This window comes from Grus americana, chromosome Z (assembly GCF_028858705.1).
Source record: "Grus americana isolate bGruAme1 chromosome Z, bGruAme1.mat, whole genome shotgun sequence".
NCBI classification, from domain to species: Eukaryota; Metazoa; Chordata; class Aves; order Gruiformes; family Gruidae; genus Grus; species Grus americana.
This window is the reverse complement of record NC_072891.1, coordinates 70,358,264-70,385,514: the sequence shown is the minus strand read 5'-3', so window position 1 is coordinate 70,385,514 and position 27,251 is coordinate 70,358,264. Positions and strand designations below refer to the sequence as shown.

Sequence of the window (27,251 nt, the reverse complement as noted above, 5' to 3'; positions counted from 1 at the left end):
GGCTCTCTGATATCCCCGGTGGAGGGAATACGAAGTGAAGAAGTGGCTGTCGCCGCTGGGTGGAAAGCATCTCTCCCGGCAGCAGCCTCCACGCGAGTTTCCCTGCCAGACCCCTTTGTGTGCACGGCTTCATCCCTTTTGGACAAGGTCTGCGGCTTACAAAGCGTGGCCTGCCACTGCCCCCGTTACTTGTATCACAGAGGAAGAAGCTTCCATGCGGATAAGCTGCACTGAAGTAGTGTTAATTTGAGGCTTGCCTTAGAAAAAATACATCTAGAAGCTCTATTTAAAAGCAAAGCAAAAAGCACTGGTATCTATTTCACACAGAAAATTGCTGCTGGAGGTTACTTTATACTGCTGAAAGTGCTGTTCCTTGAAAACCATGCACTCTGCAGTCACGTTTAGGGCTGCTGTGAACGTTTGCACTCAGTGTGACACCTAGAAATGTAACAAATGGGACAAAGGAGGCCATGCTAAGATGAAATCCTCACACTCCTCAGTCTGCGAAACCTATATACTGGTTGCAGACCAAACAGATGTCATGCCAGCTGTCTTCATCTCCAACTCACCTGTTAATAGGATGTTTATTAGTCATGAATTCTGGCAATGGAATTCACTATATGTCATAGAATTGTGTTTTTAAAAATCCATCTTTTCTTTAAAAAAAAAAGTTCGGCTATTTAGATATTCAGCCTGATGATTGTGGGGCTGGAAGTAAGCAGATTGGTGCTGTGGTCTGCTGTAGTTCTGAGGCTTAAAGGTGCTCATAATACTGGCAGCTTGCAATCCCCCTTAGGGACAGTTACATTGAGGGATTTCTAGCGTGCTTGCTTTCCCTTCCCTCTTCCTGACCTCTGCATCAAGTAGGTGTGAGAAAAAGAAGCACCATTAATACAGTAGCTACAACTTGAGAGGCTGGATGAATTTCTGGCACCACTGCAGTCAGGAATACATTCCCATAGATTTAAATGTGGCTGGGATCTAGTGCATTGGAGTGAAATACAAATGACTGAACTGAATAGGTACATTGTCAGGCATCAGTCCAGAAAGAGCCTCTCCTGGCACACAGAAAGCAGGCCTAACCTTATCGTGACTTTTTTAACAAGTTGTGTTTGTGTGTGCATGTGTGCGAGAGAGAACTGTGATGATTTCAAGCAGACTTTTTAAGGTCTGAAAGAACCTAAGGCCATCCTGAATCTCTGAAACACAGCCAGGATACACCAGCACTGATGTCAACAGCCATGTGTGGTTAAAGAGGAAAACATCCAGTCTTCCTGGGAGAACCGCAGGTAGTGAAGGAGCACATCACTTTCCTTGGTAACTTGTCCAAACTCACAGCTAGGAATGAATGCCTTATTTCTTAATGAAATTTGCCTCAGGTCTGTTTTAGCTATTGGTTGGTGTCAAAAGATTGTATGGGCAAATAGCGCTTCTTTTCAGTACTTGCTTGAGTATTCCCATATGGACACCATTAAAATTGCTGTAGGTTCCAAAGAATTAGTGTGAAACGCCCTATGTTATTTATTTCAAAGGCAGAATTCACATAATTTTAGAGGTTGTCAGAAACACTGCCCAAAGGAATAAAACATCTTACCAGAATAAGTTGTTGTAAAGATTACCAAAGTGGGTTGTGAAATGAACAGAGATAAGCTTTCAAACATTTTTGTTGTTGTTTTTATTCTGATATTCCCAGAATCTGATTTAAATTACTTTCCGGCAGTTAGAATGTCACTCTGCTTATTTGCATATGTATGTGTTTGGTGATGTTCTGGTATTTAAATCCAGAAAAAAAAATGAATTATGCTTCTGCAGTGAATCCCAGAAACCTCAGAACTTTGACTCCTTTGCCACAATTTTGACAGGATCATTCGTGATTCTTTTAAATACTGTTAGTAAAAGCAAAAGGACATTTTATATCTTCCTCTGTTACAACCAAGGGATCAGGCTGGATCTCCCTACTGCAGTTTCAAACTGCTGTTGTTTATTATAGCTCACCTATATCACTGTACCAATTTGTTAAAGTTTTCTCCTTGATTACCAAAACCTTAAATTTCTTTAGTAGTAATAGAAAATCTTATACTTTTATTTGCTCCTATTCAAAAGTTTTTCATTTTGAATCTTTCAACATTACTTGTTGATCCTGGAAAGTTCTATAGGTGTCTATTACTTGATTGCATGAAAATCACTAGGAACAGTGTTTATGGCTCTGCAGCTTGTGTTTTTGCTAATACTCCATGGACAGAAATGGTGCAAGAATCTGAGCACATACAGCAGTTAACATTCTAGCTTCAGTCACTGAGGACATCTGTCACTGAAAATTAAAAAAAAAAAAAAAAGAAAAAAGAAAAAAGAAGAAGAGAACATTGTAATCCACACAGCATAGGAATTGTCTTCACATTCTTGGTTGTGTTTCTTACAAATGATTGTGCATCATTTTACCCATTTATTTTTATTTCTGAAAATCATATATTCATATCCTTGTAGAAATTAACTATTGCCCATATTTCTCAACTGTTCTATTAGTACAGAATAATAGTCAGTCTGTGGGAGGCTTTATTCCAACAAGTGTAAGGGATGTTGTAACTTTCAAAACCAAAAAGCTTAGGTTCCTTTCAAGACCAATTACTTAAAGCTTATTTGAAAAATAAGTCCAAAGCTGAGGCAAATGGCACAGTGATTGACATCTAGGTATCTTACAATGCAGGATGCAACACTGCAGCTGGTGTTTAGTTCCTCAGGAGCTGGAATACACACCAGTAACGGTATCATGGATAGTCACACAACAATGAAGTGTAAGAAACTACAGAAACAATAATTTTTTAATCAGAACTCTACTGTACCAACATGCCTCACAAATTAGGTGTCTCACCCTGTGTTTGGGTAGCACCAGTTCTCTCAGTCCTTGGCTTTTCATCATTAGCAGGTATTTAGTACTATATTCCCATTGAATAATTCTGCAAGAACTACATTTGCTAGTTCCTGTAATCAAGGTCTCGTACCTTGTTTCTCTGATAAATGAGCTAATGAGCTTTGCTTAATGATGGCACACCTTGGTGTTTCTCAGAGGAGATACGTAATCACATTTGGTTCTCCTGAAGCTGTGTGACGCTATGACATCTGTAGGACAACACATGGGTACTTCATACTCATGTGCTCAAATACCCAGTCCCTAAAGTGGATGTATAGTCTTTGGGCTACATATAAAGAGCAAGCATGTAGCCTCGGGGAAGAAGCATGAAAGTCTAAGATCTTTTCCTGCATTTCACATTTTGCAGCCCTTGTGAAAAGCACAGAACCTCAGAGGGTTTACATTGAAAGTGAATCATTCTTGCATTCTTTGTGACATAACTTCATTGAGAGGCAGAGAGGAAACCAATAAACCATTCCTGCTGATACCCTGACAGTTAAAGCCTTGTTTTGGAAAATGGGAGTTTGGGCTTTAATCACAGAAACTTTGCTTTACAGACAGATGCCCAACCACTCAACTATTGTCTAAAAGACAGGTGTAAGCACTTCAAGCAATCATTGGGCATGATGTCTAAGTCCAAGACAGACTTACCAGCTTACCCAAGCATATATTGGCACCTCATCTCCTATTGGGGTGCAGCTCACAGGGTTTTTCTCCTGACGTATTGAGGAAAAGCTTCAATTAACATTGATGGCATTAATGAACTTCACTGTTAGACACTCTGCACCATATATTGGGTCTGCATATGTAACTTGGGATTGAAGATTTTATAATGCATTGGGTCATTCCAAATAAAAATCGTGGACAAGTCAAAAGTGGGATTCAAGGTGTCTGAATCCTCAGACTATTGCAGCAAATAACTATACTGTGTCTCTTTGGTCTGTGAGCCTGGACAGGTAATAGCACTTCAACCCAATAATGAGCATTTACATCTCCTCCTCCAGACACGACAGGTTTTAGCCCTTTACCAATGGTATTAAGTCTCTGTTCAACTAAGTATCTTTACATTTGTAGAGAGGGCTTTTTTAAGAGAAAATCTGGATCTGCAGCTGTAGTGCAAGTTTTAGGCCTAGATGACTCAATGGCAATACCTCTCTGAGGAGGCATAATAGAAGACAACATTTTGTCACACAGATCATAATACAGATAAAAGGTTAATAACTGGCACCAAGGAAACTCACCTTACTGAAATACAACATTGTGTTGGGTAGTCCCAAAGCATTACAAAAGGGTTCCTGCCTTTTCCTTTAAGCTTTGTATAATTTAAGGACTTCATCCTGCACCTGAAAACCCAAAGTGCCTCAGCCTATGACACCTAGAGTTCTGTCCCTTTTATTTCACATGAAGATCTTTGAACTCTTGGAAGGATACCAATTGCACAGAAGAGACCTTCCAGGTTATAATCAGGAGGAAACATAAGTAAATGTTTGTTGCAGACGTCACTCAGACTGCTGTTTGGAAGCAATGCACCATCTAAAGCAGCAGCTCCCAAACTCCAATCTGGAAGACCAAGCTAAATGATTATTGAACCCTACATCCAAGTGGGATGACTCCTTCTGGGGTTGTGGAACAGCACTGTGGCTGTCCCTCCGTCATATAGCCTGGAAAGTTAGATCGATTCCTCAGTACACAACAGATTTTGCATGAGAACCTGCTGCTTGCACAGTGATTCACAAAAAAAGTCTGAGAACAAATCGTATCAAACACAGATCATGAAGTGAAATATCATTAGACTACAAAATGCAGTAATCAATGAGTGAAATGAGGGCACCACATGCCATACACTGAAAATGCTAACAACTACTAAACAGCATGTGTACTGCTGAAGGAACAAAATAAACCACACTGAAGAGCTGTGAGGCATTAAACCACAACGCACAGAAAGGACTCTTGGAAGAAATCAGTTTGATCCACTTTTCGGTGGGAGGTTAGTGCACTACGTCTGTGTTATAAATAAAATATAAAATATTGACATTTCTCTCTGTGAGAAAAACACTTTAAAATAAGTTTCTGTTTCTTTCAATGTGTGGTATTTATATGGAAAGCTAAAGTGCTGGCTAGTATTCTCTGCGCTGACAATATTTAGTGTGCAGTTTCCTGTTTGGAGCCCTTCTCTTCTTTGAGGTTTTCTGTTTCAGAGCTTAAGAGCTCTCAATGCATTTTAGCTCCCAAACGTTGCTAGGGTTATTAGTTCTGTTACCGAACCAGGTTTCAGGGAGAGACATTTTTGTCTGCTTTATTGTCATATACTGATTTTTGCAATTGGAACATGTAACTCAACTCCCCCTCCTTTTTTTTTATGCTTAAGCCTGCTGTGCAATTATATTTTAACATTATATTCCCTCAGACCAATTTATATATATATATTTTTATATATATCTCATATATATAATTTTCATGTGAAATTATTCCATGAGAAGATACAGAGCAAGGACACTGAGACTCCTGTACTTTTTCCTAAATATTACTATTTAATATTCAACATCTACTTCTAATAAGGAAAGGTGTGAGTGAATGGAGATGTATAAGTAGTACTTCCTCATGATCTATAATCTTAACAAAGTGTTGCAGGATCTAGGTATCGGTAGGCATTTAGAGCAAGCACATATGTGATGATTACATGGAGGGGAAGCTGGAGAACCATTTAAAAAAAGTTCTGAGATTGCTCCTGGAGTTCAAAAAGGGACAATGTTTTTCTTGCCAAAGTTTAATTCTTCTCAATGTGCGTACATGGGATCAAATCTCACCTGAAATTGGGACTGTGTATCCACTAATATCCCAAGGACTGCCCTCTGGCACAGAGGCCAGCTTGCAAAGAACAGTTTGCATCTGCATTATTTACCTTTTAACCTCCAGAACAGGCTGGTCACGTCCAAAGTGCCCACCAGAACTGGTGCCTTGCCAACTCCTGAATTGTGCACAGGCCAAAATCTGTGCCAGCAATTATTCTACCAACTAACTGTACAGATCACTGAGCTAAAGTGCCCCAGAAAATTTCCTGGCACTACTGAGTCTAGTGACATAGATGTAGTGTGACTGGCTTAATGTTAAGCTTTTAACATACTTATTTTGGTCTCTCTTAAGTCAATACTGTGATTCATTCAACCTTTCTTAACCACATATTTTAGGATAAAATAACCTCTAAATGAGTTTTTGTCTCTCCAGATACGTTGGCATCAAGTCAAGTTTTCTGACTAAAATACAGTGAGATGCACCTGACATCTCATGGCATTATGGCTATTGAAGAAAATGCAAAGCGGGGACAAGAAAACTATGTAGAATTTTATGATGTTTAGCCTTAGAATCATAGAAGCGTTTTGGTTGTAAACGACCTTTAAGATCATCAAGTCCAACTGTTAACCTAACACTGCCAAGTCCAACCACTTCCCAGGCAGCCTTTTCCAGTGATTGATAACCCCTTCAGTGAAGAAATCTTTCCTAATGTCCAATCTAAACCTCCCCTGGCACAACTTGAGGCCATTTCCTCTTGTCCTATTACTTGTTACTTGGGAGAAGAGACCAAGTAGTGAGGTGCGTGTCAGTCTCTTGAGTCACCACCCCTGGAGGTGTAGATGTGGTGCTTAGGGACATGATTTAGTGGTTGGACTTGGCAGTGCTAGGTTAACGGTTGAACTTGATGATCTTAAAGGACTTTTCCAACCAAAATAATTATATGATTGAACATTCACCTCTCTAAAACCTCCTTTCAGGTAGTTGTAGAAACAATAAGGTCTCTGCCTCCTTTTATCCAAGCTAAACAACCCCAGTTCCCTCAGCTGCTCCTCATAAGACTTCCTCTCTAGACCCTTCACCAGCTTCATTGCCCTTCTTTGGAGACGCTCCAGCACCTCAATGTCTTTCCTGTAGTGAGGGGCCCCAAACTGAACACAGTATTCAAGATGCGGCCTCATCAGTGCCGAGTACAGGGGGATGATCACTGCCCTAGTCCTGCTGGCCACACTATTCCTGATACAAGCCAGGCTGCTGTTGGCCTTCTTGGCCACCTGGGCACACTACTGGCTCATATTCAGCTGGCTATTGACCAACATCCCCACGTCCTTTTCCTCCAGGCAGCTTTCCAGCCACTCTTCCCCAAGACTGTAGCATTGCATGAGGTTGTGACCCAAGTGCAGGACCCGGCACTTGGCCTTGTTGAACTGCATAGAGTTGGCCTCGGCCCATTTATGCAGCCTGTCCAGATCCCTCTGCAGAGCCTTCCTCCCCTCAAGCAGATCAACACTCCCGCCCAACTTGGTGGCGTCTGTGAATTTACTGAGGGTGCACTCAATCGCCTCATCCAGATCATTAATAAAGATATTAAAGAGAACCAGCCCCACTGGGGCTGTACTGAGCGCTGGGGAATACCACTTGTGACAGGCCACCAACTGGATTTAGCTCCATTCACCACAACTCTTTGGGCCAGGCCACCCAGCCAGTTTTTTACCCAGCAAAGAATATGCCACGAGCAGCCAGTTTCTCCAGGAGAATGCTGTGGGAGACGGTGTCAAAAGCTTTACTGAAGTCCAGGTAGACAAGATCCACAGCCTTTCCCTCATGCACTAAGCGGGTCACCTTGTCATAGAAGAAGATCAGGTTAGTCAGCAGGACCTGCCTTTCATGAACCCATGCTGACTGGGCCTGATCACCTGGTTGTCCTGTATGTGCCATGTGATGGCACTCGAGATGATCTGCTCCATAACCTTCCCCAGCACCGAGGTCAGACTGACAGGCCTGTAGTTCCCCGGATCCTCCTTCCAGCCCTTCCTGTGGATGGGCATCACATTGGCTAACCTCCAGTCAACTGGGACCTCCCTAGTTAGCCAGGACTGCTGATACATGATGGAAAGTGGCGTGGTGAGCACTTCTGCCAGCTCCCTCAGAACCCTCGGGTGGATCCCATCCGGCCCCATAGACTTGGGTGTGTCTGAATGGAGTAGCAGGTCGCTAACCATTTTCCCTTGGATTATGGGGGCTTCATTCTGCTGCCCATCCCTGTCTTCCAGCTCAGGGGGCTGGGTACCCAGAGAACAACTGGTCTTACTGCTAAAGACTGAGGCAAAGAAGGCATTAAATACCTTGGGCTTTTCCTCAGCCTTTGTCACTATGTTTCTCCCCGCATCCAGTAAAGGATGGAGATTCTCCTTAGCCCTTCTTTTGTTGCTAATGTATTTATGGAAACAGTTTTTATTGTCTTTATGGCAGTAGCCAGATTAAGTTCTAGTTGGGCTTTGGCCTTTCTAATTTTCTCCCTGCATAGCCTATCGATGTCTTTGTAGTCCTCCGGAGTTGCCTGCCCCTTCTTCCAAAGGCCATAAACTCTCCTTTTTTTCCTGAGTTCCAGCCAAAGCTCTCTGTTCAGCCAGGCCAGTCTTCTTCCCTGCCCTGGGAGCATATTAAGTATGATGCTAGCAAAGCTGAAGTGTGGTCTCCACAAATAAGAACAAAGACATTTAACATGTTTTCTTGTCAAATGTTTTTGTTCTCTTGATGATCCAATACAAAACAAGGTGAAACCACATTTTTTTAATGCATATGGCATTTTATACAAGCTTGTAATAGTCATAACAATCATGAAAAATCCAGAGTAAGAGGCATTTCCCCCTCTTTTTTGTCTCATCTCCAAGTATAAAGATGTTGTAGTATGATAATGCCTTAAGTAACCTTTGTACAACATCCCTGAATTGTAATTAAGACTTCAGGATAGTCAAGAACAGTGTAAGACAAAACCTGGTGCAACTAAAAGCAGAATTTGATCTGCAAAATTAATATGAACAGCAGCAATGGACAAACAGAAGCTGCTTTAGACTTGAGAAGGAGTTTGCAGAATGGATGTGTGAATTGCCACCCCCTCACCTTGATTTTACTGTAGTTCAGTACATTCAAGATTATGTTGTGGGGATAATTAACACAGACACAACTTCTGTTAATACCTTAGCAGTAACTCTTCAAGACTGACACGTCTCGAAGACGGCATTTGCTCAATATGCACATAGGTGACATGACCATGTATTTTATCATTTCACTCTCAAGGAAACTTTAGTTTTAATTAGCTCCTTCAAGTTTTCCATATGCTTTTAATAATAGTTCAAGCTACAAATTAGAAATGTACAATTAATGCTAGTCTCTAAATCACTATCTGAATAATAATTCAGACAAGTAATGCCTCCCAGTTTAGAGGGTTTCAACCTGGTGATTGTTACCTTGGAAATAAGATAGCTGAATTTTGTGTAGTGCTATTTGTTAGGATCAGGATATTGTGAAGTACTAAGACTTTCATAAAACCAGTATAATTTTGCTTTCCAATACTTATGTTTATTTCTCAATCTTTAAAAATTAGTTTATTTACTGATTTTTTTCCCACTTGCCTATTCTGCTAATTCAATTACATAAAATCAAGTGAATTAAATTATATTGCAAATATTGGCAGTTCAGTACTGTAGCATCTTTGGGTGGAACACAATACTCTTCTAAGTCTAAACTTTTTTTGGGTCTTGCACCACTCTCACAGACTTCGCCAAAAGGTCAACTCCTACTTTCACATCCTTTTTCCTCCCATTGTAGCAATTGAAGGCACTTAAACTATACAGTCAATGCTTTTGCTCAAGGCATACTGAATACAGAGAACATATTTCATGTTCTACTTAAGCTTCTGATGTTTCCAATTTACTGGAAGTATTCTTTTTAAGGAGAGAAGTACATACATTTTAAAGCATTTCAGGATTATCATGTAAGATTTAACATCTTTTGCAACTGTCTTTTGCAAATTCTACAAGGAACATGCTGCTAATCATTTATTTGTTCACCCAACACATTATCTACTTGATATTTGCAGTCTACTCTGTTATTTAAAACATGCAGAAGGAAAAGTTTCTGCTGCTTAGAACAGTCACACCCTGACTCCAGACAGAGAGAGCCCATGGTCCTTAAGGAGCTACCAGAGATAAACGAGCACTGACTACCTCCCTGATGCGAGAAGGTAGAAAACTACAGGGAAAAGCGGCAAAAAGGAGAAATCTCTTAGAAGCTACAGGGGGAGATTAGTAGAATTGGAACTGGCAGTCATTAAAACGAAAGGAACAGAATAAAGGCAGCCAGTTACAGCATCCAGGAAAGAGAAAGCAAGAGCTGGATCAGGTGAGTATCACTGTATACTGGTACACTAGGGGCCAAGACATAGTTAGTTGAGGTTGGAGAAAAATTAAGAGCAGAAAAATACTGGAGCAAACAGTAATAAATAAATATTGTTCAAGGAACAAGCTGAACGTTAAATAAATGAATAAACCCAAGCTGCATGAGTTATCCAAGTTTAAAAATGCATGTGGTGAATAAAAGAAATCCAAACCATTACAGTGCGTTTTATGCTACTTTGAAGGGATTGAGGCAAACAATTGTTTTTTCAACTCCAGAGGATAAAAATTATCTATAGATTCAATATGAAGGAGAACCTTCTACCATTAGCTGGCAAGATACAATGATGTAGTCCTTCTTCACATTGAGATCCTCATGGGTTTTTATTTGTTCTTTAAAAACACCACAAACCAAACCACAAAAAAACCCGCAACACAAACCAACCAACTTTCTTGCATCACTTCTGAAGAGTACATCTGCAGTATATCAGTAGTTTCAGTCACTAAGATCAAATGAGGTGAAAGGCACCAACAGAACATTCTATAGAGAGCCAGACTAGTAGCTTATCTTAGGTAAACGTACTGCCACACAGGAGAACAAACTACGTATACTTGTAAGGCCAGTGAGTGGACATAGTACGAAAAAGATCGGAAAAAAAAAATGGGAAAAACTATGCAAATACATTTGTCCTTGTGTACCCTCTAGTGGCTGTGCAAGGTTACGCTGGCCCCACAGTAACTGAGCAGGTCATTTCAAGAAATGCCTACCTTTGCAACAGTTCTCCTAAATAAAGACTCATGAGATCAGGGTTTTGAGTAGGCACAAGTATGGATTCTTTGAAGTGTTTTAAGTTTACAACCAATTTTACCTTGTTAGCTTAATCCAATGAATCCAGGTTTTCTACTTAAAAAGTGGTAAAATATATCAAGCTATTCACATCGCAAGCATTCAGGACAAGGGGCTCATTAAAATGTATATTTACATAAGCTAATGATGTGGTCACAGAAATTGGCTGCTAAAATGATTATAAAGCAATGTTATGAATGATTAAATTTCAAGCCCCTGACAACACACATTGCCATAACAGATCCAATAAACTTTCTGTCCTCATGGGGTAGATTTTCAAAGGTAGATTCCTGAGGTGTAGATGTGGCACTTAGAGACATGGTTTAGTGGTGGACTTGGCAGCGTTAGGTTAACAGTTGGACTCAATGATCTTAAAGGTGTTTTCCTACTTAAATTATTCTATGTGCCTGTGCTCCTGCGATATATGCAGGCTGCATACAAGCTGCAGCAATATCAGTAAATTAAGCTGAGTATTAGTTCTCCAGAAGCTCTCCAAGGGTGGAACCCATCTGATACACAGGCTGCAGAGACCACATAAGAGCCACTTACACATGCAACAGCAATGAATGGCTCAAGACCATTGTACAAGCATGCTTTAAACTAGAACAGGCTGTTTTGCCTGTATGTGCTGAAGAAGTGAATTACATCAGGGACCAAAACTGTCATCCAGCATAAGAACACTCTGCAAGCAAACACCTAACATTTAATTTAGTACACTTTAAACAAACATACAAGATTGTACAGCAGACATTTAAAATAACCCACAACCCCCCCCCCAACCCATCTAATAAATAAAAGCAAAGTTCAGTAACCTAGTCAAAGTACCAACTCCTCTCCAGGATGAAAAAAAAATCCTCATTATGTTACGACTTAGCAAAAGGATATAAAGTGCATTCTATTTTGTTGATGGCACATGCAGCTGGTGAAACAGGAAAATAACAGCAGCCAAAAGGAGAATAGAGTAGATTTTTAGCACCTTGTGTCTATTTCCTCATTAACTGAAAGATGGAACTAGATCATTCAACTAATGATGCCAGTCATTAAACAGTGCCAGAAGAAATACCTTGGCAACTCCTGAGGCATTCAGCCTTCAATAAATCGCTACACAATTTGGGTGGGAGGAAAGTATTTCTGAGGCCTATCATTATGCTGTGCCACATAAATGAGGTACTTACGCTACCAACATGATGAAGGCACAGGGTGAAGAAATTATATACCAATACCTACATAGTAACTATGAGGGGAAAAAAATCAAAATACTGTCTTGAAATGACATGAGATAATGCACGTTCAAGATGAAGAGTCCACAAAGAATAGAATGCACATAATAGATGTACAACATGTCAGAAGTGAATCCCAGGCTACATGTACAATAAACATCCCTTTTAATAAAAAGGAACTTTTATCTTCAGTACAGCATATAGAGTGACAGAGCTGCCGAGTCCTCCAGACAATTATGAAATAGTTTCCCTTCAGATACGTTGAGAATTCAGCAGCAAGAGAGCTGGCTCTACTCTATAGGTGGCAGATGCAGATTGTTTTCTGTACCCCAGATGTACATCAGAAAAAAGCTACATGATCAGATAGCCTAGGTAGCTCTTCTTTTATGCTATTCATCTGCATTGTTTCTATAAATGTACAGTCATAAGCAGAAATGCAAAAATCCTTCTTTCTGTGTGTTTATAGGTTGAGTTTAAGAAAGTTAGTTCCTTTTCCATTTTTGAAGACAATATCTAACCAACTTTATTCCTTGTCATTCATCCCCATGCCTGAGTTTTGCAATAATGCAGTACAAGCTTGCCATCACTTCCAAAACACTGCAAGAAGAAAAAAAAGAAACAAAACAAGAGCCGTTAGATTAATCATGGGCTAGGATATACATGAAGCAAAACAAACAAAAAAACTGATAAAAACCCCTCTCCTTTATAATGGGAGGCATGACAACATACAGCATATGAAGGAACGCATTTCCAGAGATTGTATGAAGTCATGTCTCTTTAAATCATATTCATACAGATGTGTGAGTATCAACTACATTACATTAAATGCAAGATATTACCAGAATAGCTAGGGGCAGTAACAGATTTCAAGTGCCAGATGTGTACTGACAAATTCTGTTAAGCATATTTGGAAAGGATATTTAAGATGAAAGTCACCTCATAGAGGGTCCCAACTTCTTGGTCTGGAGATGGAGCAAAAGACTGGTTCACGTATATGAACTGCAAGAAAAGAAAACAGATGATGGAGACCGCCCATAGATCATAGATCACATAGAAGAAACATTCTGCAGCCAGAGGTGGGTAAATCTGTCCTCTGTTCACCATTTATTTTATAATCTTTACAACCACACCAAAATACCATGAATTAGTATTTTCACTTCAGCATGGATGGGCAACATGACTTCCAGGAGCCAACTCTGACTGGCCAACCAGACCAAGCCAAAGCAAGCACGCTGACTGCCTTCTCCTGCAAGTCGACTCATTAGTCTCCCATACAGCAGCACAGAGTGAACTCACTGGTTTAGTTCTTGCTCTTATTTCAAATATCCAAACCATTCCCACTATTCCAAATTTGATCAATTAGATCAGCAGTCACAGAAATTAGAATTATTTTGTTCTTTTTTAAAGTCATCCTTCTCACGTCCTGTTCTAAACATACATATGCATAGAGTAGCTAACGTCAAAGAGGGCATTGGGATCTGCAGTGCAAGATGGCAACGTGTAGTACAGTATCACGTGCTATTTTCAAAGAAGAGTTATAAAATTCCTAGGGCTTTGTTCCTGAAGTATAGCCTTACGCTTAAAACACACTGGAAGACTCCATGCTCCTCTATGTTTTTTTCTGAGAAAATGAGATTGTGGTTAAATTAAACTGTTGAGAATATCCATGAACAGTAAATATCTGAACTATTACTCTTCTTTGAGATATTAAGCCTTGGGAAAAAGAAATCCTTCACCATTTCCAGGTGAAAAAGGCTAGTGAAACTGTTTACGCCTATATGCTTAAATAAGAGCCTCCAGACCAAGAACAGAGTGATTTCATTTATACTTTAGCTATTTTAATGAGCCTTAACTTTTTATCTTAAATGAAAACTTTGAAGTGTATGCATGTTAAGAGTTTACTGCCAATCACAAAATTAGTGCAATCATATTTCTGTTTCCAGCTCTCCCAATGTTATCAGAAGGCCACTTGGGCTTCACAGGAAGGAACGCATAAATAGTACTGCTAACGTGCTGCGAACATTTCCAACCTAACCATTTTAAAAGAGAAATCGGTCCAATGACAGTAATTAAACTGTTTGAGAAGTAAGTTCTTAAGGAAACAGACACTACTATTCAGAAAGTCTTTAGACTTTTTCCCAAATACTCCTTCCACATACCTGACTTCTACAGTTACACTGTGCATATGAACCTTTCACTGAAATACATCGCTGGACAACATGCACTCAGCTCTGCATGTCAGCATCAGACGAAATGAAATGGAGACACTGCAAAAAGCCCAATGGTTGGAGCACTTGAGCACATCCAAACTGCACCGCTACAGCTCATCTCAACGTTACGCTGCGGTGGGTACTTTGAAGAACTTTACTGGTGCTCCTACGCCAAGTTTCCTACTAAAAGCCACAACCTAGATTCAAACAGTCTTCCTGCAAGGTGTGACAGTGTGGACCCAGGGTGAGCAGAACTCCCTGCCACAGCTGGCTCGCGGCCTCCCCTGCGACACACAGGGCACGCCGGGTCAGGCCACGCCGCCAGGTACACCTGCCCTACCAGCTGCTCGGAGGCCATCAGCTTGAGGAACTTCTTGATGAAGTCAACGAGGCCTTGGATGGTCCGGGTCCGCTCCACGGCCCACTTCTTCGTCTTCATGATGGGGGTGTCGCCCACGGCCTTCAGCAGGATGTCAACTGCGGGGGGAGGGGCTCGCGTTAACGCCGCCAGCCGCGGACCCGCCCCCTCACACCCTCATTTGCCGGAACCACCCACGCCTACCGCCGATTGGCCAGCGCACCTGCCCGTCACAGCACAGGCCCGCCCGCCCGCCCCGATGGTGACTTCTCGCCCCATTACTTTTCTTTTTTGTGTCGCCGGCGGGCTCCTCGGTGCCCGGCGAGCCGACCGGAGGGGGGGCCGGGTCAGCTGTCCCCGCTGCAACTCCGCCTTCCGGGGCTTCCTCCCCACGCTCGCTTCGGCCCTCGCTCTGAGGCGAAGTAGACGGCTGCTCCTCTGCTTCCGCCATGCTGCTCCCCGGGCGGCGGAAGTTACGCCAAGCGAGGCCACTCCGCAAGGCGTCTGGTCCCTTGCGGGACGCCGCCTTCCCGTCAGGTGACGGGGAGGGGTACGTCACATGCGGCGAGAGCAGTTCCGCTGCTAACGGGTGTCGTATCGCCGGCGACGTGGTGCGTGCCACCCGCTGCCGCCGCCACCGCCACCGCCCTGAGAGCGGGGGGGGAGGGGGAAGGGCGGGGAGGAGGAGCGGTGCAGCGCAGCGAGCCCGGCGGCCGCCGCCCCCACCCCACCATGATCAAAGCGATCCTCATCTTCAACAACCACGGCAAGCCGCGGCTCTCCAAGTTCTACCAGCGTTATGTACGGGCGGGCCGGGGCTGCGCGGGGCCTGGTTCCCGGGCTGGGGCGGGGTGGGGGGGCGGGGCGGGGCAGGGAGGGGAAAGGAAAGGCAAGGCAAGGCAAGGCAAGGCGGCCGTTCGTCTGTCTGTCTGTCTGTCTGTCCGTCCGTCCGTCCGTCTGTCCGCCCGCCCGCCTGCCTGAGGTGGCGGGTGTCTCCGCCGTGCAACCCCCGGGTTTCCTCAGGATGTGGGGGTTTGTACGCGGGGACCCGCCGGCCCGGTCCTGCCCCGGCGCCTTCGGCAGGTCGTGCCGCCTGCTGCTCTGGGCTGAAGGCGTTGGCGTGGGCCGAGGGCGTGGGAAAATGGAGGGTGCTGAGGCCTTGTGAGAGCCGTCAGTAAGGAAAAAGATTTCGATAAAGCTGTTTTCCCAGCCAGCGTTCTTTTCACTGGAAACGGTCCTTTGGTAGTCCTGAAGATGAAGGAGGGGAGTCGTTCAACAGCAAATTCGTCTCTGAGCTTATTTGTGGAAGAGCTACTCGAAACTCTGCTAAGCTTTTTATGCAGACTTTCGTGTGGTCTGTCTGATGTAGTGCTGCGTGTCTCCATGCTGTGGCCGAGGTGTTGGAATTGGGAAGATGAGTTTTATGAGACTCATAGGCTCAATAAGCAGAGCCTTTTCCTGTGGAAACTTTTGGAGTATTGTAAAAATACAGTGGACACAAAAAAAGAAATATAGTGAAATAGAAAAGTACATTCTTTTATGTGGGAGAAGGCAAGTAGCAAAGCAGCAAGTAGAACATGCAGCACAAGCACTTGATCTGAATGAAAATAAAGTGCAGCCCCAGGAAATTAAGGAACAATTCAAGCATAAGAAATTTTAAGCTAATGTTTTGATCATGTACTGTGTTTCCTAGCAAACAGGCTAAGCTCTGCTTGGGCTGACCTTGGATATTAAAACACAAGAAAACAACTGATGCTTCCCAGAATTATATAAACAAAATATTTCTTTTCAGTAGTGGTGTTACTTACTTGGATTTGTGGCCACTTACTTGCAATTCTGGGTGTTACAGAAGTCATATTTAACTCTGTTGGAAGGGTTGTATCGTCCACATTTTGGAGCAGAAATGATGACTATGACACTTCAGTTTGCACTGTCGGACTTTTAATTAAGGGAGTGTAACTGATACAGGTCATTGCTGTGGATAACTGAATTTGATCCCTTCCTTAGAAAGGCAGTACTGGGAAATTCTAATATATGTTTGTGAACTCATTTTGTTCTTTCTCATCATTTCTGGGTTACCAAGCAGATGTCTTTCATTTGCCATTTCTAATTTAAAAATTAAAATGGAATATTCTCACCTACACATAAGCATTCCCCTTGTTTGCATCCCTGCTCTTTTCTGGATAACTTCCATTGCAGCTACACTAGCTTACTAAAGAAGTTTCTTTCTTTTTTTCTCCCCCTCCACCACCCTCCCTGTCCCCCCTCCCCCCCCATGAATGTGGAAGTAACAATTAAATCGGTAAATGAAAGACTTTGGAAAGGTATACAAAACTTGTGTTAATGTGAAACGTTAGCTTCCATTCTCATTTTCCATTCATGTGTAATTATCTTCTTGTGTCTTCTGTTACTGTTGTGTAATCGAAGTCCTATGAGGGAGAAGAAGCAGGGGAGAGAGAGGAGTGAATGGCAGGAGGATACGAGATTTTTCTTGTCAGCTCCACTCTGCTCTACTATTTTCATAACCGGAATTAAAACAAATCCTCAGTGATTAAAGTAGGGTAATATATCTGTATAAACAGAACACCTTGAAATTTTTTGACTGTGGAAGTAGAGACATGTTGAAAATAAGTCCAGTCTTACAGAAGGGTAGCAAAAGCAAGTGTGCATGAACGGTGGAGTCGCAGTGGGGACTCTTCTTACGTCAAGTGAATTCAAACTTTGGAGTCATGTTTCTGATCTGCTAGAAGGAAAGTTAATGGCTTAGGAAAATCTGTTGCTCATGATGCTGTTGTATTTTGAGCTATTTCTGACAGAGTTAGGTATTGTGAATTTTTAGCTTCCCCACCCCTTCAGGCTTTTGAGATTTTGTTTTCCCTCCTCTTCGTGGATGAACGTAGTTTCAAAGCATGTCTGTAGCTATTCAGGCTATGGTAGAGATACAAAAAATTCAGAATACTTGAGATGACTTCCTGCTTACTTGAAGAAACTATTGTTAGATTTTTTTTTTAGAAGTTTCTTAAAGATAATCACTATTTTCACAGTTATTTCTCAGTGATGTATCCTCCTGCAACTTATAAAAATGTCTTTTCATGTTGAAATGACAAAAACAGCATGCAGCTTGTTAAGTGGCAGATTTAAGGCTTCAGAAGTAGATAGTTTGAGGGTACTGATATAATTTGTGTTTTTTATTAGCTGTGTGTGCTGTGCATTGTTAATTAATCCATTTTAGCTTGATAGCAAAATATGTTTTCTTTCATAGAGTGAAGATACGCAGCAACAAATTATCAGAGAAACTTTCCATTTAGTATCGAAACGTGATGAAAATGTCTGTAATTTCCTGGAAGGAGGATTGTAAGTATCAAGTTTGAAATAAATGCCCAATACTTATTGGCTAGCAAATATTATTATTGCTGATTGTAATATAACTGTTTTTACAGTTGTAATGTAAATGCCATGTCACTTGAAGTATCTTAATACACAAATAATAATACCATGTTGCACCAGGTATACTTACTCTTTACCAACTGAAGCGTACATATATATATATATATCTCAAAATGACTTAGGCAATAAAACTATTTTTTTCTAGTGCTGTAACTGACACAGTGCCATATCTAGTGGTATAATTGTTTCAGACACAAGATGGGGAAGAAACAAGCGATGATACCTAACCAGTTTCCCTAAAATCAAGCTAAAGATTTCTGAAGAGTCATTGGCATATGCCATACCTATTGAGAAAATTAAAATATTTTTTAGCTGGTGCTTTGGCTTGAGCTCCTAAAATTTGAGTGCCCAGACTCTGACAGTAGGATTCCTCAGCTTTTTTTAACAGAGTTCAAGCTTGGTGTATAAACTAGGAAGAAAAAAATAGGTTTTAAATGTGCTAACCAACACAGTTTCAACCAAGATTTTTTATTAGTATAGGTAGAGCAAGGTAGGAGAAAAGCCAGACTTACATCTACTGTCTCATCTACATGTACAAAATATTCTTTCTTGAATCATCTTGGTTGTTTTTTTTATATGGCCTTGCTTAGTTGAAGAGAAGATGAAATGGAAAAGTGTTTGATTTTGAGATATTAGTCATCAAGACTAAATAGTCACAAAGCCGTCCTCTAGAAAAAGAGGTCATAATTGATGGAGTAAGCTCATGATCTCCAGTCTAAACATAGAAATTGTCATAGCCAGTTAAATATTGTAATTACAGAAATTTCTGATTACTGAAAGTTAGTATGTTGATGCCCAAATTTTCTGTGTGCAGAGTCAGTTAAATGCTAAGCTGTACCATGTCAGCTATGATGTCTTTTTCCTGATGAAGATGATTCCTGATTTTTAAAATGTTACTATTTTTTAAACTAAAATAGTTCTCTTTGAGCTACTTATCTGATGATTCTATCATTAGGTTCTTGAAGATGATTTCAAGCTGGAAACATGCTGGCTTGAATCTGTAGGTGAAAGACAGAGGCCATTTGGAGCCTTTAAAAAAAAAATCACAGTTGTGCAACAAAAAGAAACTAAGACAGAGGACACAATTCTGGCTTTCCTCCCACTGCTCAATTCTGGAGTTACCATTTCAATATTTTTTTTTCAGGTTTTTTTTTTTTTCAAGACAAGAATCACTTTATAGTTTGCATTTACGCAAAGGCTTCAGCTGTTTATGTGCACTAACTCTGTGTACTGAAATATTTGAAAGAATTGGGTAAATAAAGCACAAAAGAGGAAATTGCCATTTCTTTCCACTTTCATATTTGTTTGTAATATTTTTGTCTGATACTTCTTATATGTAGTTCCTGCCCTTCAGGAGCAAAGTGTTCCCCTCCCCCCACCCAAGCATTAATGCAAAGCAATGTGCTTAAGCAAAAGTGATCTAAAAGATTTCATGTTCTTTTTATTTATGTGTTCTCTCCCTGTGATAAAGGCAGAAAATAAAGGGATAAGGAGTTATATGCTGAACAGGTGATTCAATTCTGGTACAGAATTAAGGGAGAATTATGATGTTCATAGCCATGTAGGTTCTGGCTACAAAATATTTTCATTTCTATTTGAGCAGGCCTCCTCCTGCTCAGAGCAATGGTTAATGGTCTGAAGAACATCTCTTCTTATGATTTATGTACCTTCTTTGGGAAGGCTATAGTAGAAGATTGGAAGAAAATACCTGTTTAGACCTCTCCTCTTCTTGCTCAGTAACTTGATAATTAGTGAGTCCATAAAAATTTAATTGCTTCTGTGACTTTAACGTTGCATCACAAGCTATTGGTTATAGTACAGTCTTATTTCTCAAGATATCAGACATTTTGTAGCATGGGAGTGTTACCTGTTCTTGGTTATTAAATGGACCATGAACCTGATTTAAGGCTTTTTCTGTAATCCAAGTGCCAGTCTGCATTACAGTTTTCTTTTTCTGTTGATGCTCCTCTGAGAAGAGCAGGGAAGGATTCATAGGCATACACTCTCTCTAGTGTGTTATGGAAGTACATTTAATTTCCACTTTTTGATGAAACTGCATGATCCGTTTGAATGGATTATAATCCAAAGGTGCATATGTGGATGTAATTATTATTATCCGTATGGAAAACAATGTGCTTGTGTGATAAATGTAACTTGGGCTGTCTTGGTGCTTAGTGTTCTTCCATTGTAATTATATCACAAAATAAAAGTTGTGATATACTTGGATTTGGGAAAGCTCCAGCCAGCCATGAACAATATGTGTCCTATTAACTGAAATATCTGTGAGGATTTGCCCAGCTTATCCTGAGATGCTAACTAAGCTTTCCTGTTTTCTTTCCTGTTTAGATTAATTGGTGGATCTGATAACAAACTTATTTACCGACACTATGCCACCTTGTATTTTGTCTTCTGTGTGGATTCTTCAGAAAGTGAGCTTGGCATTTTAGACCTCATACAAGTAAGGTTTTTTTGTTGCTTTGTTTTTTTAATAAGTGGAATTGTGCTTCTAAGTACCTTAGAACTTCAGTACTTAGCTGTGATCTTTCCTGTAATATTTGGAAGTGAAGATGGCTTTCATACTGTGACCACAACCAAAGTGCTGAGTATTACTTTTAGACTGTTTGCAGTTTTCTGGACTGTCTTTGAAAAAGTTATTTCCGAAGTTGATGAGAAAGTAAGTAAACAGGTTGTTTGGAACCTCCTCAACAATCAGCAGCTATTTTTTGCAGCAGCTTTTCAAGACTTTGTTTTGGCTGCAGGTAAAAATGGTGCAGTTCAAACATTTGCTAGACAAGTTTAGATTATGGGAACCTTGATACATAAAACTCTGTGTGTGTATATATACATACACATACACACACATATATATGTATTCACTATAAATATATAATAGATTAACACATCCAAAACCTCTTTGGATGAGATTTCCTTTGTAGTTTATGAGTTTTTGGTCAGATATACCTTAGAAAATGAGTGCAAGTGCTGTCCTGGGTATGTGTTCTGCACCAGGAGGTGAGTGAGGAGAGGTGAAAAAGACAGCTGGTACAGGCTCTTTCTGGATCTCAATAATAAAGGCTTAACAACAAAATGACTTAATATGATAACTGTTTAATAAAACAGAATAAGAAGAGGAATGTAGATAGTAAATTTTGCACCCCTTCAGATGCTCAGCATCCCGTGTTCATGCAGCATCCAGTGGAGCCCAGGTGGATTTACCCACAGCGCACTGTGCAGAGCAGATCCTGTCCATGGAGAGAAGCTCTCCCTTTTTGTGGACCGTTTGGCTATTATATAATTTCCTCACAAGAAAAACACTCTATTCCTAAAGGATGTTGTCATGAGAAATTCTTGCTGCACTTTAAGGTATAGGCAAGGCCATACAGGTGGCATAATCACCTGCTGCTTGCAGGCTCCTTCTCCAGTGAAGTGACTGAGGTTATCCTGCAGCCAAGGAAATTGTGCAGCACAGCACAGGCCTGTGCCTACTCGGGTTAGATGTTACGTGTATCAGTAACTCCTAAACATGCAGTGGTCTCTTGGTCAGGATCAATACATTCCACTCCTTGATCCACCTACAGTTTTCCTTTCCCAAAGACCTTATAAGTTATTGTTGAGGTTTTACCCCAGCTGGCAGCTGAGCACCATGCAGCCGCTCACTCACTCCCCCGCATTGGGATGGGGGAGAGAATTGGAAAAGTTAAAGTGAGGAGACTCGTGGCTAAAGACCGTTTAATAGGTAAAGCAAAAACTGCGTGCACAAGCAAAGCAAAGCAAGGAATTAATTCACCACTTCCCATTGGCAGGCAGGTGTTCAGCCATCTCCAGGAAAGCAGGGCTGTGTCGCACATAATCGTTACTTGGGAAGACAAATGCCATCACTCCGAACGCCGCCCCCCACCCCCTCCCCCCATCCTCTTCCCCCAAGCTCCTTGTAAACTGAGCATGACATCATATGGTATAGAGTATCCCTTTGGTCAGTTTGGGTCACCTGTACTGTCTGTGTCTCTTCCCAGCTTGAGAAGCAGAAGAGGCCTTGGCTCTGTGTAAGCACTGCTCAACAATAGATCCATAGAACAAAAACATCTCTATATTATCAACGCTGTTTCCAGCACAAATCCGAAACATATCCCCATACTAGCTACTATGAAGAAAATTAACCCTCTCAGCTGAAACCAGGACAGTTATAGATTATATTAATAAGATACAGGCTTCTCAAGCACAATGGAGCAGACATGTCCTATTCAAGATCACTAAATCCTCAAATATAATGTCTTCTGCAAGGCTCCCAGTACAGCATGTGTGATTTAAACTGTTAAATATGTCTGTATCAACTCAGCAATAAAAATCATGTCTGGTAATACAAATGCTCTTATGTCAAGAGAACTCTGACTACATCAGTGATTTTTCACATTAAAATTTGCACATAAAAATTTCACTGATTGTTAGTGTAGTTGGATGTGGCATGAAATAGTTTCACACCATGAAGTGATGTATGTCATTACATAAAATGGGTCTATATATATATGTATGACTCATTTACTGTTAAGCCTTTCAAAAGCTTGCACATCAAGAAAATTGATTTATTACATAAGTAAAATCTGTGGTATCCTAAGACATGGGCCCATGTCTATTGATTATTTCACTGCAGAAAGCATTGTGAGCCTTAAAGGCCTCACAGTTCCCTGCAGACCTTCCTTGGAGCTGAATAGCTTCTCACAGTCACCTATTAGTGTTCGTAACAGCTCTTCAATGTTCAGTGCTCTTCTGGACAGTAGATCCAAATTGTCCTTCTGAGTGGCTGCGTGGATAGCAGGGAAGGAAACTCTTTTTCTAGATTCTTATATCATCTTTGGTCATAGAAACATTCTGCTATATCTGAACAGTGCAAGTTACTGGGTGAGGTGTACAATGGACTTACCAGTTCTTTGCAGTGTACAGAGTTTCTTAGTTCCTTGTTGCTTACTGTGTCTTACTTGGAAGTGCTAAAATATTTATGATCTGAGAAAAGAAGCATGTTTATATTTCATGGACTTAGGGATGTTTTTCAGATAAAGTGGGTATTATAAATACCATATGTTTAATCAGATAATAAGGATAGAATCTAGGTCAATCGCCTGACCTGTTATATTTTGTAGGGCCACTATGCAAGGTCAGATGTCACATCAGTAGCTCCCAGTTATTTTCAGTTACACAGCGTAACCTAAATTTTACTTTAAGATGTTGAAGCAAATTGCTTGAACTTACTACTACCTTTATTTGTACAGCCTTCAAACTGTCTGAATTAGGGAGATCTTAAACTTTTCTCTAAATTGTGTTCCTTCTTGTGCCAGAAGTATTTTGGTGGATTTCAATCTCCCAGTCTTTATTTTCATGTCTTTTCCATTACACCCAATGTTTAATTACATGCCAGTGTAATCACTTGAAGGAAGCAGAAATGATAGAAATGCTATTTCTGTTAATAGAAATAATTCATTTTTTTCTGACCCATATAATTTTGTTTATAAATACAGTTTCACCACAGTGTCTGCAGCTGTTCAGTATTCCCATTTTTCTAGATCATTGTAATTCAACCATTTGATTATAGTAGAAAGTATACAGACATTACGTAAACTTTTTTAATTTCCAGTCTGGCTCACATGAAGGATATGATTAATCCTCTTAGCAATAGCAATCAGAATTAAGTGTATCTTACACTGGAAAAGCACCCTGAGAAGGTTTATTATTACATCTGAGCCCCACCTGCAGTGCAGACTGGTAGTGTATATACACATACACATCTACTCAAGCAAACAAGCTTTGTCTGTTTTTTGTTCAGAAGTGTTGAACCGTTTTCATACATCTTTGTTTACTATAGTTCAGAGATAACATAGGTAAGAGTAAGCCATCTGGAGTTTGTTATGAATTGTGCATATAATGAATTATTTAAATAAGTAGTTACATAGAGGGCTAGTTTATGATCTCATGAAAATAAACTGGTGAAATGAACCTAGAACTCGGTCTAGCACTTAAGAGTTTTCTGTCTTGTAAACTGAATAGAACTACAGTAGATTAGATTACATGTGACAATCTGCAGTTCTTTTCAGCATAAAGTTTTGTTGTAACACTTAAAATATTTATGTGAAGGCCACTTATATCATCATTAGGTCGTAGCTGTTTCACAGGTGAGCCTTGGCTCAGGCTTAGTATGCACAGTATGTGTTACAAATCATAGACTCTGCCTCAGATTTTATATTGTATTCAAACTAGATGTGCTGGAACACCTCAGGCAAATTCATACTGTTTATTTTTGTCCATTTTTGTTTGGTTTTTTTTTTTTTTAATACAGACACAAGATTCTGTTCATTGGTCATCATCTGTGCTATACTTGGTAGGCTTTGCAGTCTTTTGAATTCAGTGTAAATTGTGTCATGAGTTATAGCTATTTCAGACTCTTCTTGTTATCTTGTGAAGTGTAAGTTTATAGCACATGGAAGTAAAGCACATAAGAAAATATAACTAGAAGAACGTTTTGACCTAAAAAGCCTTATTGGTAATGTGTTAAGTCTATTGGTAGGTCTCCCAGGAAGACCCAACGCACTTGTCTTTGGCCTGGTCAGCAGGACTTGTACAGTCTTTCCCCTACAGCGTACTCTTGGCATTCTCTGTATAATCCATGAGTAATTAAAAAAAAAAAAATCATTGAAAGAAAACTGGGATGTCAGTGTAACTGTGGGAGAATGCAGCGGCTGCTGCAAGAATTTCCCAATTGGAAAGGCTGTGGAAGCATTGTAGTTGATTTCGTATGTTTGTAATGATACGTGAACAATGACTTGTTAAAGGTCACTGTTAAAGCAGAATTGAAACCAGTCTTGTGTGTGGAGAACTGGCTATACGATCAGACCGTTATGTTCTAAACTAGTTGGAGTCTCAAGTAGCATTTGAACAGTCAAAAGCAGTGAAGGAGAGGGTTCTCCATAGGTAGATCAAATTAATTCTATCTTAAGGTTTACCATTGCTGTTTAGCATAGGAAGAAGGATGGAATATTCTTGATATGAATTATTGCTGTTGTTTTTACTTCATTTTTTGTACCTGCTTTTGTTATTATTTGACATTATCTAACATCAGATGTATTTATTGATTAAGTGTTCTGATTTTTCTGCTAGCCTTGTTATCTTGCCAATATTAATGTGTCTTTTATGCCTTTGTCATCTTATTTGCCTAATTAAAAAATGAGCCCTTCATTGTAAAGGTGGTGTTTTATGTTTTGACATATTGCTGAGTATAGGGAACTCCTGGCTTGTATATCGCAGAATGGTTTGGGTTGGAAGGGACCTCAAAGACCATCTAGTTCCAACCCCCCTGCCATGGGCAGGGACACCCTCCACTAGACCACGTTGCCCAAAGCCCCATCCAACCTGGCCTTGAACACTTCCAGGGAGGGGGCCTCCACAACCTCTTTGGGCAACCTGTTCTAGTGCCTCACCACCCTCACAGTAAAGAATTTCTTCTGAATACCTAATCTAAATCAGCCCTCCTTCAGCTTAAACTATGTATCCAATAACAATTGGTATTTTCATTCATATACTTTACTCTCCAGGTGTGTTTCTGGCTTTATTAAAGCATATTTACTACAAAAGAAAGTTGTGGGTTTTTTCCCTTTTTTTTTCTCTCTCCTTTTTTTCTGTTTACTTTCATGAAGATGTGCATGGGTTTTTCTTCAAACTGTAAAAGATTATGGTTTCAAAAATGAAGCACAAGGGGGAGCTAGTAATTCATTGTGCATGCATTCTTACTTCTGTTTGACTCTCGTTTATTTATGTTTCTTTTCTAATAATGTCACAAGGTGCATTTAAACTGACGTGTGGTCGGTATGTGTCCCCCAGTACAATTGGTGTGTTTTCTCTTCTGGTTATTTTGATCTGCAAGTCTGCAGCATCTGAAATAGTTACTGAAGTACTTAAATTCTAGCACTGCTTGCCACAGCGTGCAATTCATTTGACTCTCAACTAGAATTATGATGAAAGTAGCTCTAATTTTATTTACCATATTGATTATTTGAAGGTGTCTTAAAATAGGTCAAGGAATTTTAGTGTAAGAAGATCTCATTTACCTTGTAGACTAATGCATTTAAAGACCAGTTATTTGTAATAGATGTATACTTTGTCAGTGCTGGCCTAACTCTGAATGAACACTCCATCATGAATGGAAGATTGAAGAAGCTTCCACAGTTTCCATGAGAAATCCTTAGCCAGTGAAGAAATCTCTCTGAACAATACTCACCGCCAGCTGATTTCCATTAGATTAAAAAATGTTCAGTGTGCGTTACTGGTCATGCATTGCAAGCAGAGATCTGTGAGTTCATTCAGTGTGTGGTGTTGTCTGTATGTAATGGGTAAAGTTTTAAAAGTAATCGTTGTAACTATGAATCAAATGTTGTTATAGGAGAAGCCCTTACTGAAAGAAGGTAACAATTCCAGTTGTCAATGTGTGGGCGAAAAACACTGGTATATGGGGGGGGCTTTTTTGAGGTGTTTTTGGTTTTGGTGTCTTCCTTTGTTTTCTAAGGAACTAGGTGGATGTCAAAATCAAGAGTATGTAAATTCATGTGCAAACTTGGTGATGTATATGAGGAATAATTTCTTCTCTTTCAAAAATAGTGTTGAACTGTTAGCTCTGTCAAACTGTTAACTAAAATATTTGGATAAAGGTTATGTTTACACTCTATTTCCAATCTTCTTCCTGCAGCTGATATCAAACAGCACTGTCCTTGTAACCACATTCTCCTAAGGTACAAGGAAAGTAAGAGAACATCTCTGGTCACTTGTCTTGCTGCACATGTGTAGTTTGTTCTGCTTAACGTATAACTTTTTTGTTTGCTTGTCTCCCTTCTTTATTGAAGACTCATTATCACAACAAATTAACAATTACTTGAAGAAGAAAAAAAGATTTGCTTCGCTTAGCTTCAGTATAATTTAACAGAAGCATATTCATTTACTTAGTTACCTGTTTTCTGTGAAAATGCTCTATGTTCCTAGTTTAAGTTATGAATTGGTATTTTGGTATTAAAGAATAATCCTTGCTCTAAATGCGTGGA

The 27,251-nt window shown here is 40.3% G+C and overlaps 2 protein-coding genes and 1 long non-coding RNA gene across 5 annotated transcripts in view; 1 reads left to right on the top strand and 2 right to left on the bottom strand.

The window, feature by feature from the left end:
- Positions 1–1,719: 1,719 nt before the first annotated feature.
- Positions 1,720–4,264, bottom strand: LOC129199725 (uncharacterized). Its single transcript, XR_008574725.1, has 3 exons — positions 4,150–4,264; positions 3,560–3,624; positions 1,720–2,311 (listed from the first exon to the last, which is right to left on the bottom strand). It is a non-coding gene; the product is annotated as an uncharacterized LOC129199725 (long non-coding RNA).
- Positions 4,265–9,258: 4,994 nt separating this feature from the next.
- Positions 9,259–15,352, bottom strand: ATG12 (autophagy related 12). The gene is made up of 4 exons (XM_054810632.1): positions 15,013–15,352; positions 14,713–14,849; positions 13,099–13,161; positions 9,259–12,759 (listed from the first exon to the last, which is right to left on the bottom strand). Exons 1-4 carry the CDS (start codon positions 15,179–15,181, stop codon positions 12,700–12,702), a joined length of 429 nt encoding a protein of 142 aa, XP_054666607.1. The 5' UTR covers positions 15,182–15,352; the 3' UTR covers positions 9,259–12,699.
- Positions 15,328–27,251, top strand: part of AP3S1 (adaptor related protein complex 3 subunit sigma 1) — a 38,003-nt gene continuing 26,079 nt past the window's right edge. For all 3 annotated transcript variants that reach the window (XM_054810629.1, XM_054810628.1, XM_054810630.1), the window contains exons 1-3: positions 15,328–15,531; positions 17,993–18,084; positions 20,524–20,635. In XM_054810629.1, coding sequence (XP_054666604.1) covers positions 15,463–15,531; positions 17,993–18,084; positions 20,524–20,635 — 273 coding nt within the window. In that variant the 5' untranslated portion in view covers positions 15,328–15,462. The remainder of the gene's footprint in view (positions 15,532–17,992; positions 18,085–20,523; positions 20,636–27,251) is intronic.

Coding starts and splice junctions, on each gene's coding strand:
- ATG12 (XM_054810632.1), bottom strand. CDS start 15,181: ATGGCGGAAGCAGAGGAGCAGCCGTCTACTTCGCCTCAGAGCGAGGGC. Junction 13,162..14,712: donor TGATGGCCTCCGAGCAGCTG/GTAGGGCAGGTG, acceptor CTTTTCTTGCAG/TTCATATACGTGAACCAGTC. Junction 12,760..13,098: donor AAGTTGGGACCCTCTATGAG/GTGACTTTCATC, acceptor TTCTTCTTGCAG/TGTTTTGGAAGTGATGGCAA.